This window comes from Jaculus jaculus, chromosome X, assembly GCF_020740685.1.
Source record: "Jaculus jaculus isolate mJacJac1 chromosome X, mJacJac1.mat.Y.cur, whole genome shotgun sequence".
Taxonomy (NCBI): domain Eukaryota; kingdom Metazoa; phylum Chordata; class Mammalia; order Rodentia; family Dipodidae; genus Jaculus; species Jaculus jaculus.
The window spans coordinates 74660460-74675520 of NC_059125.1; the positions used below are offsets into that span (position 1 = coordinate 74660460).

Below are 15061 nucleotides of genomic sequence, written 5' to 3' on the forward strand. Positions count from 1 at the left end.
TCCTGCTTTAATGTTCTTTGTAAGGAAGTGGGTATTATCTTTAAAACTCTGAAGCTAATGCTTTTCTGAAACTTTTAATTTGGCTTTTTAAAGGCAAGAGCTTGTTATGTAGATCAGGTTAGCCTTAAATTTATAGGGATTATCCTACTCTGCTTCCCCAGTGCTGGGGATACCAGGTACCACTTTATTCAACTGTATGTTGAATAAAGTCATTGCAATGCTAAAAACAAATATTTAAAATATAGCAATTCTCATCCAAGAAAAAAGAAAAGCTAAATTAATATAGGAAATCATTAAACGGCAGTCTGAGTTTTCTTAATAAAGGAGAATATAACCCTTACATACTTTATCAAGTTGTGAATATTATTATTTCATTGCACATTATAACAAATGGTTTCTTCGAAGAAATTCTTGAGCCAGAAAGTTAAGAGTTTAATTATTTTCTATGTTATATACTGGAGAAAATTACAAAAGTATATACATCAAAAATATGTGCACCTATGTTGAATATATATATATAACTTTAATTGTACCCAGACACTGAATTCAACCTTACCCAAAGTTCTTCAGGAGTAAGATCTAAAATTACCAGCACTTATCAAATTTAAATATACCCATAGTAAATGTCTCACTAGTCAATAAGGAAAAGAAAAATAGGTCAGCCAAAAATAGTGAATGAGAATTTAGAGTGAGGAATTATCTAACTTACTGCATATGAAAAAAAGTAAGATATTTGAGCCATCAGTATTTGGTGATCATAAAATTAACTTCTGTGCTCTATTAGAAATTCAATCTCTGAAGTTTTCTTTTTTCCAACTCAGTATTTTTTAATATGCTCAGCATCCTATCACCATTACCAACAATAAATTCTTGGGCAATTTGTTTATTAATTTTTAAGGTGAGCATAACATAACAGTTGTCATTCATGTCATTTCCATAATACGTGTTCAAAATTTCTTCTCTGCTTTTGATACCTCATTCTTTGTTTTTATTTTCTTTTTCCCTTACCCTATTATATATATTTATTTTTCTTGGTTGTTTTACCATTTAAGTTCTTTTTACATAGGGATCAAATACATAATGTAGCCGGGCGTGGTGGTACACGCCTTTAATCCCAGCACTCGGGAGGCAGAGGTAGGAGGATTGCCATGAGTTCAAGGCCACCCTGAGATGACAGAGTTAATTCCAGGTCAGCCTGGACCAGAGTGAGACCCTACCTCGAAAAACCGAAAAACCAAAAAAAAAAAAAAATTCATAATATAATGAAACTTGAATTCTTTTGAGGAAAATCACAATACATTGAAAATAATAAACAAAGGCCTCCTTGAATGGAACACATAAACCTAGCAATCTGCAAAGAGGGGTTATATTTGGATATGTTTCAAAAACTTATTTTCCACTGAATGGAAAAACAATCAAACTCTGTTGAGACATAGGTTAGATATACAGAATTTGTGTGCAATTGATACTTTTCTGGGGCTAAAATAATTAATCTGCTTATCACAACATATAACATTATACTACTATACTTGTTGTTTTGTTTTTACACTTTGTCGAGTATAAATATAAGTACCTATATCTCCATAATCTCAAAATCAAACACACTCAAGTGCAATGAAAGGAAAAAATTGTAATAACAAATTTGAATTTACTACAATGTAGCTACCTGGAAAGGGTCTTTATGGTAATCGTAAAAGGAAAAAAAATCCAATGGAATTATCGTAAAAAGGAAAAAAGAGTTTATAATTATAAAATGCAATCATATCAACTTGAAATCTTTATATTACTTTTTCCAATGCAACTGAAAATTTTTCCTTGATGTTTAGTAAGGGTAACTTTAAATACTTTATTTAGAGCTATCAATCAGCAATTTTTCTAGTTCTTTAACAAATATATATGATAGTTAATCTCAGAAAATAAGCAACAAATATGGATACTTTACCAAAGAACTCATGGCATAATTTCCTATTTGAAAGTGAATTGATTAGTTTTTAAGAAACAGTTCTGAAATAATTCTGCTTGTCAAAAGTCTTTTTTATTTTATTTTTTTATCTCTAGGCTCTTTGAAGGTACATGGAATAGCAAAAGAATGATAAAAGGATATACTTTTTCCTTCCCAAATTAACCTACTAAATGCTATGTATGAGAAAGTTGTTAATCTTTGTGTCATTAAGCTTTCACACCAGGTTGACTTGTAGGATGTTTAAATAAATTTGAATGGGCCAATGCAGTCAAAAAAATCCATCACTAGCTCTGTTAGATTTATCCCTTGCCCCCTCTCTATCACCTTCTCATTGTCTTTCAGGAGTGTATAGGAGCTTGGAGTTTTACAGCTGAATAAGTATGGCTGTTAATTTCCTCCCCTGGGCTTCCCTGTCTCTTCTTTGCTACGCATTAAAATGCAAGCATTTTGTTTAGAAGGAAAATATACATTCACAAAACACATTAGAGTTTCCTAAAAAGATAAAAATCACAAGCATCTGAGAAAAAGTTGTAAATAAAACAACAAAAGGCTAAGTACTTGTAATTCTCTCAGAAAATCTTTGTTTTGCTATCATTATGGAGGCTGTATCTAGATTTAATGAAAGTTTCAAGACAGCATAAGATCAACAATTAATCTTACAGGTATTTGTTCAAAGAACTTGGATATTTAAAAGAAATGCTTATATTGCAAAGGTCTTAGTGTTGTGAAGGTATTGATAGAAATAAATTATACTAAATGTTTATCTGTATTTGTACACCAGGGAAATGAAGCTGTTTATATAGATAAGACTTCATACCCTGAATAGTTTTTCTCATATTATGCAAATATCACTTGTAATAAAAAGCTATAAATTCAAGTGTAAGACCTCAATACTTACCCTGACTACACTGAAGTCCAGCTTAGTCTCCTGTGCACACTGTAATATGAGCTGAAAGCAATTTTTACTTTGATTTGTCATTCCATTTTCATAATAACGCTGTAAAATCCTTTGTTGTTCTACAGTAAATACAGAACGTAGATTCATCTAAAAATAAAAGAAGATACTCTGAAAATTGGGATAAAAATTTTGTATGTGTAGAATTTGTACACTTCTGGTTTGTTATACCATCTTAGTACTTTCAAGCTGCACAATTTCCTTAAATGAATTAATCTTCCATAATGGGCAATAATTTGTGTGCTAAAAGGAGACAGCTTCTTTCTGGAAAAAAAAAATGTATGCAATAAAAACACTTAATGAATTTGCTCAGGAAAGCACCAAAGCATTTTGAGCTTCAAAGTGAAAAAATAGAAAACAAAAAATAAAGAGAAAAGGGGGAAATATCTTATCTGGTTAGTGTCAGTACATCAGGGGAAAAAGTTTCTTTCACTGAAATAAACATTTATGGCTACTAAAGCCAGAGATGGTGGTAGCCATACGTGGTGAATTATCAACAGGGGTGCTCACTGTTCTTTGTCAAGGGAGGCATCTGGCATATGTCTTCGCAGTCAGAAGCAGTGCTCTGGAACAAAAGGTTGCTTTTATTTCCCTCATTATGGGATAAAGGGATTATTTTTATTATTAAAACAAAACATCTCTTTTTTGGTATTTGTTTGTTTGTTTGAGACAGGATCTCATCTATCCCAGTCTGGCCTCCAACTCCTGATCCTTCTACTTCTGTCTCCTAAATTCTGGGATTACAAGTGTGCACAACCACACTCAGCTTGACAAAATATTTCTTTAAAGGGTTAAAAATAAACAAAAAGCATTAGTGAATGTTAAAGTGCCTTGACTTTATACAGTACTAACCAAAATAATTATTTAATATCTATGGTATGTAAATAAAATCAAAAATAAGTACAATTTACTAAACTATGTAGAAACTATGTGCTTTTTAATTAAATTGACACCACCAATAATTAAACAAGATTATAAAGTTTATAAAGCTGTTTATTTTTCCTACCCTTAGGTAAGGTCTTTAATATCAAGAGCAAAACTCTGTATTTCACAAATATCGCAGGATTTTTTTAAGATTAAATTTATAGTGGTGCATTTTTATGAATAACACTTGTAATTTGATTTAGGGAATTTCAAGTTCTTGCTGAAACCTGTCACATTGAAAGCATTATTCTTAAAAGTTGACAGACAGGAATTCTCTTCCAAGGAAAGTGTCTCTTTGAAATCAGAGGAACACAACAAAGCACCATATGCCAAACTAAACATATTTTCTAGTATGTAGTATATTAAAACAACCTAGCACATCAATATGGAAATGAAAAGTAATTTCTGTTCCTTTGAGTACTTTGAAAAATTAATGAACTGAATTAAGAAATTAAGGTTTCATATAACCATATCCCGAAACTTCATTTGTATACCTGACCTGTCAAGAGATCTGATTAGAAAAAAATGCAGAAGAGGGCACAGGAAAATGAGAGTAGAATTTCTCTTGAAAACTTTTAGAAACAACTAACTTGGTAGAGGAGGTTCAGTAATCTGGAAGTCAAATTTCTCCTCTGCAACCTGATCAAATATTCACCGATATTTAGGCCAGAAGTTAGGGATTGTGTTCATCAAAGCAACTTTTACTATCATGGCGCCACCTTTCGTAGTACTTCCTAAATGGTTCCACAATAATGAGATTTAGAAGATGGAAGTCAAATACCTGAACTACCCCATCAGGTGTGTATTTAGAAACAAAGTACTTTGAGATAGATGTGAGAGTGGCACACTTTCAATTTGTGAATATATAAGCAGGTCCATGGCTCCTGGCTTTCCTCTTCTTCATGGTTGTACATATTGTAGAAAGCCTAGACTGTAAGATATAGGTGTTCACTAAGTGTGAGCATACCTGTCCTCATAGTATATAGCAGACAATTTTTTACTGGCTGGCTACAGCCATGACATTTCCCAAAACATGCTATGACTCTTAAAAAGCACAACAGGCCCTGCCTCACAGATAACCACTAGTCAAATGTAGATGAATGAGTATTAAACAGAATCTGCAGTCCTAATAATATGCAATGCCAAGGACTTTTTAATTTTCCCCTTACATTCAATAGCAGCAGCAAAAATGTCACACTGCTCAAGAGAGTAACTATTTTTCGATTACATTATATCAACTCATTATTTACCACAACTAAATCTGTGCAAGGTGTCATTGTATTTATCTATCCTAGCTATCTTTGCCTATATTAACTGACTTCGTAGACAAATTTGTTAGCCATCTAGAATTTTTTTCTTACTTTTAAAGTTGAATTCTCATTTTTGTGGAAGATAAAACCACATGCCATTGGTGCCATGGAAACAACAAGATTTCTTCTCCTAGTACTCTGTGTGTCATACTACCCATGCTGCACATGACAGCATATAGGAATAAGATGACCTGAGTACTACTTCAGATGCACTGTTATATGGGGAATCAATTTCCTTGAGCATCCTTTTCCTTGTATCTAAAATGCTAAATTATATAGCTTGTTTTTCCAGCAATCTTAGTTGCTACACAATAAGAATATATGTATTCATTTTTTCCAAATTCAAAAGTATGTAATATTTATATGGATATATTTTTTTTTAGCATAAATGGATCCTTAAGTTTATCTATTATTTTCTAGGTTGGAATTTCTGAAGTTTCCCTCTGGGTTAGGAGTCAGTATTTTAATTAGGACAGTAAGCCACTGATAAAGGTAAATTATGCTCACTTTATCCTATTAAAGCAAGCAGAGTAATGAGTAAAAGTATTAAATTTGTTTAGAAGTATGTAATGCCTACAGCTTCTAGGAATGACTACTTCCTTAGTATTCCAGCTAGTCAACACCATATATTCACATGCTAATATTTCAGATAAATTTTGAAATCATACTGTTCTTATATATTTGATGTTATTCTTAAATGTAGCTCGAGGCTTTAATAATTTCCTAGCTGGTTAAGTAATTTGAAAAGTACCACCCACCCCAAAGTTACAAATATTCATTCTTTGAAAGCATGAAATTGCAATCTATTCAAGTCTAACACATTCTTGAGGTTTTTGTCTACAAAGTGTGAAACTGAGAATAATGCAACATCATAACTATATCATAATCCCAAACGACATATCTGTATTAACAATACCCCTTTTAGCTATTATCATGCGATTTTAAATTGGCATTCAGTAAAATTTACACATTTTTATTATTTTTACAATATTTTTATTTGAGGCAGAGAAAGAGGCAGATAGAGTGACTATAGGTGTACCAGGGCTTCCTGCCACTGTAAACTGACTCTAGATGCATGTGCCACTTTGTGCATCTGGCTTTATGTGGTTACTGGGGAATTGAACCCAGGCAGTCAGGCTTCGTAAGCAAGTGTCTTTAACCACTGAGCAATCTCTCCAACTCCTTCCTTGACATTTTTTGGTTTAAAGACTTTTAATTACTCCTGTATTTGGTTTTGGTACTAGGATAATGAGTTAGGAAGGGATGCTTGCTTCTGAAACAGATTATATAGAATTGATATCTTTTTTCCTTAAATCTTTGTTTAAAATCAACAATACAAACTATAGAGTTTTCACCATTATATAATCTTATACTATAGATCATACTTCTATATTACTCAAGTTATCTTATCTTGAGTGAGTTTTGGTACTTTGTGTCTTTCAAAAACTTGATCCATTTCAACTAAGTTGCTGAATTCTAAGGTGTGAAGTTGCTTATTACACTTCCTCATCATTAATAACTACACAGTCTATGGTGATTTATCTTTTTCCTTTTTGAGATTGGTAATTTGTTTCTTCTTTGAACTTGTCAAGAAACTTATCACATATTGATGTGAAAGTAAAGCTTTTAGTCTCACTGATTTTTGTCCACAACTTTTATGTCTAAATTTTCATTGATTTCTATTCTTAGGTTTAATATTCCCTCTATTATGGTTTGTTTGTATTTAATTTACTCTTTTACATTTTCTGAAGATTGGAGTCACACTGATGATTTGAGAGCTGTTTTATTTTTCAAATGAAAACATTTGACCTCATGTTTTTTTTTTCTTGAAGTAGGATTTTACATTAGTGCTGGCTGACCTGGAATTCACTACTTAGTCTCAGGGTGGCCTCAAACTCATGGCGATCCTCCTCCTTGGCCTCCCAAGTACTGGGATTAAAGGTGTGCACCACCATCCCTGGCTCATGATTTTTTTTAAATAGTGATATTGCTGAATTCTGAAAGCTTTATTAGAGATCTTAATTTTCATTCAGTTAAAAGTCTTTTTGAATTCACCTTATTGTTTAATTAAAATAATTGTTTCCCAGATATGGGTTTTCTGGTATACATTTCCACATTAGGTTGTTTCTGATTATAGAATATAGTTTGTATGATTTCAATTATTTAAAAATTTGAAAGTTTGTTCTATGCCCTATTATATAGTTTCTTTTGATCAGTGTTCCATGTACATTTTGAGGGAATATATTCTATTGTTAGGTAAAAAGCCCTAGCAGTTAGATTATGTTGGTATATAGTGTTGTTTGGCCTTTCTTTATCCATAGTGATTTTCTGACAAATTGTTCTAGAAATTCCTAAAAGAATTATAAATGCTCAAGTATAATTATATATTTGTATATTTCTGTCTTCATTTTTGTTAGTTTTAGCTTATGAATCTTGAGCTCTTGCTATACACATTGAGCATTGTTACATTTTGGTTGTAGTGATTTTATATATTTCATATATACTCTAATATTAACATTTATTTTGTTTATGTATTTGAGAGACATATACATACACAGAGAGAGAGAGCACACACCAGGGCCTCCAACAACCTCAAAAAATGCCAGATGCATGTACCACCTTGTGCATCTGGCTTACATGGGTACTTGGAGATTAAACCTGGGTCCTTAGGATTCACAGGCAAGTGCCTTTGTCTCTAAGTCATCATTCCCACCCAGCGTTTATTCTTTTTCTTTCTTCATGCATGAAATTCTAAGTTTTCCTGTGGTATCATTTATGCTCAACCTAAACACCTCACTTTACCACTGTAGAGCAGATCTGCTGATGAAAGATCTTTTTCTTTACATCTTGGAATATCTTTATTTCATAATTATTCCTGATATATTTTCACTAGCTGTAGAATTTAAGGCTGGCAGTACTTCAACTTTTCAAAAGTTATCATTTAATTTAATTTATTATTTATTTTTTGGTGTCTTTGGTCTCTATAATTTCTCATGTGAAATCTGTAAATTTTCAAATCTATTATCTTTGATTATCAGCTGCTTGGTTATGATGTATCTAAGCTTGATTTTCTTTGTCTATCTTGTTTTAAACTCCTTAATCTTTTTGAAATTGTAAATCTGTCTCTTTAACCAAATTTGGGGATTTTCATCCATTATTGTATTGAAATAAAATATTGTACATCAATTTCCTTCTATGCCAATTTTCTCTGGTCTTTGTTATATCTTTGTATCAAATTGAATCATTTATTTGTACTTATTTATCTGAAAGTTCACTTTTTCTTCCCATCATCATTACCATTGTGATATATAGCCAATATTTAAACTTTAAAAATCAATTATAGATTTTTTTCAGCCATAGCTTTTTAAAAAATTTTTATTTATTTATTTATTTATTTATTTATTTATTTATTTGAGAGTGACAGACACAGAGAGAAAGACAGATAGAGGGAAAGAGAGAGAATGGGCGCGCCAGGGCTTCCAGCCTCTGCAAATGAACTCCAGATGCGTGCACCCCCTTGTACATCTGGCTAACGTGGGACCTGGGAAACCAAGCCTCAAACCGGGGTCCTTAGGCTTCACAGGCAAGTGCTTAACTGCTAAGCCATCTCTCCAGCCCTCAGCCCTAACATTTAATCTGATACTATATTCTCAATTTTATCATTCTCCTCGAACACTTCTAATACTTTATTCTTTTCAGGTTGTTTATTTTAAAAATATTTTTATTTATTCTGTTGAATGAGAGACAGAGAGAAAGAGAGAATGGGTGCACACCAGAGCCTTCTGCTCTTACAAATGTACTCAATATGCATGTGCCACATTGTGTCTTTGGCTTTACGTGGGTATTTGGGGAATCAAACCCAGGCCCTTGGGCTTTGCAAGCAAGTTTCTTTAATCTCTGAGCAATCTCTCCAACCCTCAGGTGTTTATTTTTATGGAAAATAACGTAGTGAAAACAGCTGCTTCAAAACTTTAGTTATATCTTGATTTTCTAGGTAATATTGGTTCTGATAATTCTTATTAAGGCTGCAATTCTGAGCCAAAGGGTCACTTTTATCTCTTATAAAAAGCCTCTTCTCCTGGTCATCTGTGCCACTGACTTTACACCCACAGGGGTGTTCTGGCAGGAGGGGCCCCTCTTCTGGGTCCATTTACCCTCCAAAAGTTAAAAATGGGGGATTTATATCCCATAAAAGGCTCTCCAAGAAATATCCTTCATCATGCCTTGTTTGTCCTAAAGTTTTTAACCCTTGATACTCAGGGAAATTCAGCTGATGATCGCTTTTGGCACACAAATACAAAAAATACCTTTGCCAAAGCCATGTGGAAAGATCCTTTAACCTTAAAATGGAATGGCCCAGACCCAGTACTCATTTAGGGCCGAGGATCAGTATGCTTGTCTGACACCAAAGAAAATGCTGTGAGATGGCTGCCAGAGTGACTTGTAAAACAAGCTGATGATCCTCCAGTGACATCTCACATATCCAGGGAAGAAACACTTCCCTGAGAGAATCTCCTTTTTACACTAACAGGACAAAACTGGAAGGACCTCTACTTATCTTAATCCTCTTACTCACAATTGGACCCGTTATTATAAATAAAATCATGTCTTTTGTACGTCAACAGATTAAAGCCATTAAGATGCAGCCTTTACAGGTCCATTATCACAGACTGGAGCTGGCGGATCAAGGTGTTGCCACTAAAGACCTACCACCTGCAATTGTCACTCTCCCTTGATCTTACATTCTGTACTCATTTACTATACTGCTGTCCTCTACACCTCTGCTATCACGGTGGTCTACCTGTCATGACCAAATAGCTACCCCTCCTACAGGAGCTGCATGAGGATCCAGACCTATGCATGTCGGCTCAAAATGAAGTGAGTGTGATATGGGCACCAACATGGGTGTGAGACAAAGCACTGCAGGGGAAGGGCCTTATCTGACCACTTCTGGATTCCCTGAGAGGTATACCTGGCTTGCATGGAGATTGGTACCATAACCATTATCACTAAGGCCGTGCCTCACTCTCCAGCCTCATAGGCACTGCCTCCCCTCCCCAAAAGGTACCAAAGGCCAAAGATTGTGGGAAAAAGACATCCCTCGGGAGGAGTCGGGTCCCTACTCCCCCAGTTGGTTAATGCCCACCACTGCAAAGTGGGCCTTCCCCTCTTTTTGTATAAAAGAAGGGAGGAGATGTTGGGAGCTATGAATCAAACCTTGGCCATGTTAACAGAAACCTCCATATAGCAAGTTAAGTTTCTACTTCCTCACCTAATATTCAACTACCAAGGGATTGTACGCTTGGCTAAATACTCCCCCATGCTGTCGGTAGCTGATGAAGAAACAAAGGCATTGCAGTCCACCACTGAATAGCGGGCCTCCCCCTCTTTTGTATTAAAGAAGGGAGGAGATGTCGGGAGCCATAGAGCAAAAACCTCTCCATTTGCCTGGGCCTGCTCATAAGCTGACTCATTACTCAGAAAGCTGGTCCATCCAGCTTTCTGTTAGGTACTTCTGGAACGTCGGTCAGCAAACTGCTTACAAAATTTTATCTTTTGCAAAAGGCCAGTTTATGGTCAGGATGTGAAGCCTGGTGCAGTCAGGATGTTAAGCCATTGGGGCAAGACACGATGAACACCTGATTACATCCCCTCTAGGTTTCCTGACAAGTCCAAAGCCCTAAATCATGTCAGCCAGCTTATTCCCCCACCACTTCTTCCCCTATATAACCACTGTGTAAAAAATAAAGACTCTGAGGCCTTGACAAACATCTAGCATGGTCTCCTTCTTGTGTCTGTTTGCCTTTTCTCATTCAGGTTAATTTCCCCTCAGGCCCTTGTTCAACTCCCCGCTGGCTGGGGCAACATATTATTTCTTCAGCAGCAGGGTCTTCCCACTAAACTTTAGTGGGTCATCAAGTACTCTGACAGAAATCTGTCCTTCTATTATTAAACCTTGTAGGTCTCTCTGATCAAAAGCTCAGTGTAGATGATAGCCACATGCTGTTACTGGGAGTTACAGGTCAGTGCACACTAAGAGAAGGAGGAAAAAGATAATTAATATAAAAGAGTGAGAGAGAAGAGAGAGAGAGTGAGGAGTTGTAGAAGATAGATTATGGCCAGCCACTCATTTTACACTCTCCAGTGCCTTGTGACTCAAGTGTTCCCTCAAAGGTCCTGGTGAAGGTTCAACTATGTGGTCTGTCTTTTAGGATGTAGAATTTTATGATACCATTACCGTTTGGGTCTCGATTTGTGTCAACCACCCCCTCCTTTGCCCTCCCCTCCATCTCCACCCACCCTATTGTCTAGTACTCCAGATGTTTTCTGGGTATGTCGCCATCTTGGATAGATTCAGTTTAGGCACTGTAGATAAGTGAGACTATGTGGTGACTATCTTTCTGTGATTGGGAAAGTTCACTGAGAATGATCTGTTCCATGTTCAAACATTTTTCTTCAAATTTCAATGTGCCATTTTTTTCCTACTGCTGTGTAAAATTCCATCATGTAGATATACCGCATCTTAGTTATCTGTTCTTCTAGTGATGGACATCTGGGTTGATTCAAGCTCTTAACTATTATGAATTGAGCAGCTATAAGCATGGTTGAGCAAAATTAAACAGGTATAAACATGGTTGAGCAAATCTCTCTGAACTGAGGCTTGAAGGTTTTAGGTTACATGCCCAGTAAGGGAATAACTGTGTCTGTTGGTAACTCTATAGTCAACTTTTTTAGGAGTCTTCATATTGCTTCCCAAAGTGGTCGTGCCATCTTACATTCCCACCAACAGTGGATGAGAGTTCCTATTTTTCCATATCCTCTCCAGCATTTATTTTCATTTGAGTTTTTGATGTTTTCTATCCTTACTGGAGTAAGGTGGAATCTCATAGTTGTTTTAATTTGTATTTTCCTGATGATTAGGGATGATGAACATTTTCTTAAGTGTATGTTTGCCAGTTGTATTTCTTCCTCTGTGTACTGCCTGTCCAGCTCTTTGCCCCATTTTTTGAGTGGGTTGTTTGACTTTTTATTCATTAGGTTTTTGAGGTCTTTGTAGATTCTAGACATTAGGCCTCTGTCATTTGGATATTCAGCAAATATTTTCCCCCATTCTGTGGGTAATTTATTGGCTTTGCTTATTGTGTGTTTGTCTGTGAATAAACTCTTGAGCTTCATGTGATCACACTGTTTGACTGACTGTTTAAGATCATGTGCTACTGGGGTTTTGTTTAGGAAGTCCTTTTGCATTCCTATATCATGGAAAGTTCTTCCTATATATTTTCCAGTAGTAACCGAGTTTCTGGTCTTATATTGAGGTCTTTGGACTGAGTGTTGTGCATGGTGAGATGTGTGGATCAAATTTTAATTTATTGCATGTGGTTATCCAGTTTGTCCAGCACCATTTGTTGAAGATGCTGCCTTTTTTCCAGCCTAATATTGTTAGGGCCTTTGTCAAATATGAAGTAGTAGTAGTTGCTTTATCTAACGTCCGGGTCCTCAATTCTTTTCCATTGGTCTATAGTCCTGTTTTTTATGCCAGTACCACCATGTTATTTTTATTACTATGGCTTTGTAATATAGCTTTAGATCAGCTATGGTGACAACTTCAGATGTATTTCTTTTTTTTAATTTTTTTTAAATTTAATTGTTTATTTATTTGAGAGCGACAGACACAGACAGAAAGACAGATAGAGGGAGAGAGAGAGAATGGGCACGCCAGGGCTTCCAGCCTCTGCAAACGAACTCCATACGCATGCGCACCCTTGTGCATCTGGCTAATGTGGGACCTGGGGCACCGAGCCTCCAACCGGGGTCCTTAGGCTTCACAGGCAAGCGCTTAACCACTAAGCCATCTCTTCAGCCTGCAGAGGTATTTCTTTTGCTGAGGATATGTTTGGATATGTGAGGCCTTCTGTCTTCCCAATTGAAATTTGAGATCATTTTTTTCTATCTCTGGAGAATACTGTTGGGATTTTAATTGGAATTGCATTAAATCTGTAAATTGCCTTTGGTAGGATTGCCATCTTCACCTTGTTAATTCTGCCTATCCAGGAGCATGGGAGGTCTTGCTGTTTTCTCAAGTCCTCCTCAATTTCTTTTTTGAGTGCTTTTTTTTCATTGTATAGATCTTTCACTTCCTTAGTTAAGGTTATTCCAAGGTATTTTTTTTGGGGGGGGTTGGTATTGAAAATGGGACCATGTCCCTTATTTCTTTCTCTGCATCTTTGTCATTTGTATATAGAAAGGCTACTGAATTTTGTGCATTGATTTTGTATCCTGCTACTTTGCTGAAGGAGTTAATCACATTAAAGACTTTTGGGATGGACTCTCTTGGGTCTCTTACTTAGAATCATATTATCTGCAAATAGAGCTCACTTAACTTCTTTCACAAATTGTATCCCTTTTATTTCCTTCTCCTGTCTTATTGCTTGAGCTAGAACTTCCAGTACTATATTGAAGAGCAGAGGTGAGAGTGGACACCACTTTCTTGTTCCTGATCTCAATGGGAATTCCTCCAGTCTTTCTCCTTTAAGTATTATTTGGGTTTAAGATCTTTGTCTATAGCTTTTATTATGTTAAGATATTAACCAACCATGCCAATTCTCTCCAATATTTTTTTTCTTCAATGTTTTGATCATGAAGTGAAGTTGTATTTTGTGAAAGGCTTTTTCTGCATCAATCAAAATTATCATGTGGTTTTTATGTTTAACCGTGTTTATGTGGTGTATTACATGGACAGATCTCCATATGTTGAACCACCCCTGCATTCCTGGGATGAATCCCACTTGATCAAGTTGGATTTTAACGCTTTTAATGCGTTGTGGGATTGGGTTTGCAGGATTTTGTTCAGGATTTTTGCATCTAAGTTCATAAGGGAAATAGGCCTCTAGTTTTCTTTTCTTGTGGCATATCTGCCTGGTTTTGGAATAAGGATGATGCTAGCTTCATAGAAGGTATTGGGGGAGCTTTCCCTGTTCTCCAATTGTGTGGCACACTTTGAGAAAGATTGGTTTGAGTTCTTCCATGAAGGTTTGATAGAATTCAGCTGAGAAGCCATTTGGTCCAGTACTCTTTTGGGGGGAGGTTTTTTTTTAATTACTTTTTTCAATCTCAGTGAGTATGATAGGTTTGTTTAAGAGATTAATCTGCTATGAGTTTAGCTTTGGTAGATGGTATGTGTCCAGGAATTTTCCTATTTATCCATATTATCCAGTTTTGTGGAGTAGAGGTTTTTGAAATAAGTCCTGATGATTCTCCCAATTTAACTTATGTCTGTTTTGATCTCTCCTTTCTCATTTCTAATTTCATTAATTTGAAGCATCTCTCTTTTTTTTTTTTAATTTTGCTTCATCAAATTGGCCAGTGGTTTGTCAATCTTGTTTATTTTTTCAAAGATCCAGCTCTCTGTTTTGTCAATTTTCTTAATTGTTTTCTTAGCTTCCAATTCATTAATTTCTTCTCTGATATTAAATATTTCTTTCCATCTGGAGTTTTTTGGGTTGGATTCTTGTGCTTTTCCAGTGCCTTTTGGTGGATGGTTAGGTTATTGATTTGGATCTTTCTGTCTTTGTTATGAGGGCATTTAGTGCTATGAATTTTTCCCTGAGGACCACCTTCATTGTGTCCAATATATTTTGGTACAATGTGTTCTCATGAACATTCATTTCTTGAAATTCCACAATTTTATTTTTTATTTAGTCCACTATCCATTTATTGTTCAAAAGTGTGCTGTTCACTTTCCAGGAGCTGATGGGACTCTTGGTGGGTCTTTCATTGTTATTTTCTAGCAATATAGCACTGTGATCTGATATCATGCAGGGAATTATGTCAATCTTCCTAAATATATGGAGGCAGGCTTTGTGACCCAGTATATGATCTATTTTAGAGAATGTTCCATGGGATGATGAG

At 35.4% G+C, this 15061-nt stretch overlaps 1 protein-coding gene across 2 annotated transcripts in view; it reads right to left on the reverse strand.

The window, feature by feature from the left end:
- Positions 1-15061, reverse strand: part of Hdx (highly divergent homeobox) — a 144973-nt gene that overhangs the window by 109620 nt on the left and 20292 nt on the right. Inside the window, exon 2 of one of the 2 annotated variants that reach the window (XM_004669600.2) lies at positions 2862-3008. The exons of the other annotated variant lie outside the window; for it this stretch is intronic. Coding sequence (XP_004669657.1) covers positions 2862-3008 — 147 coding nt within the window. The remainder of the gene's footprint in view (positions 1-2861; positions 3009-15061) is intronic. 2 annotated transcript variants of the gene reach the window in all.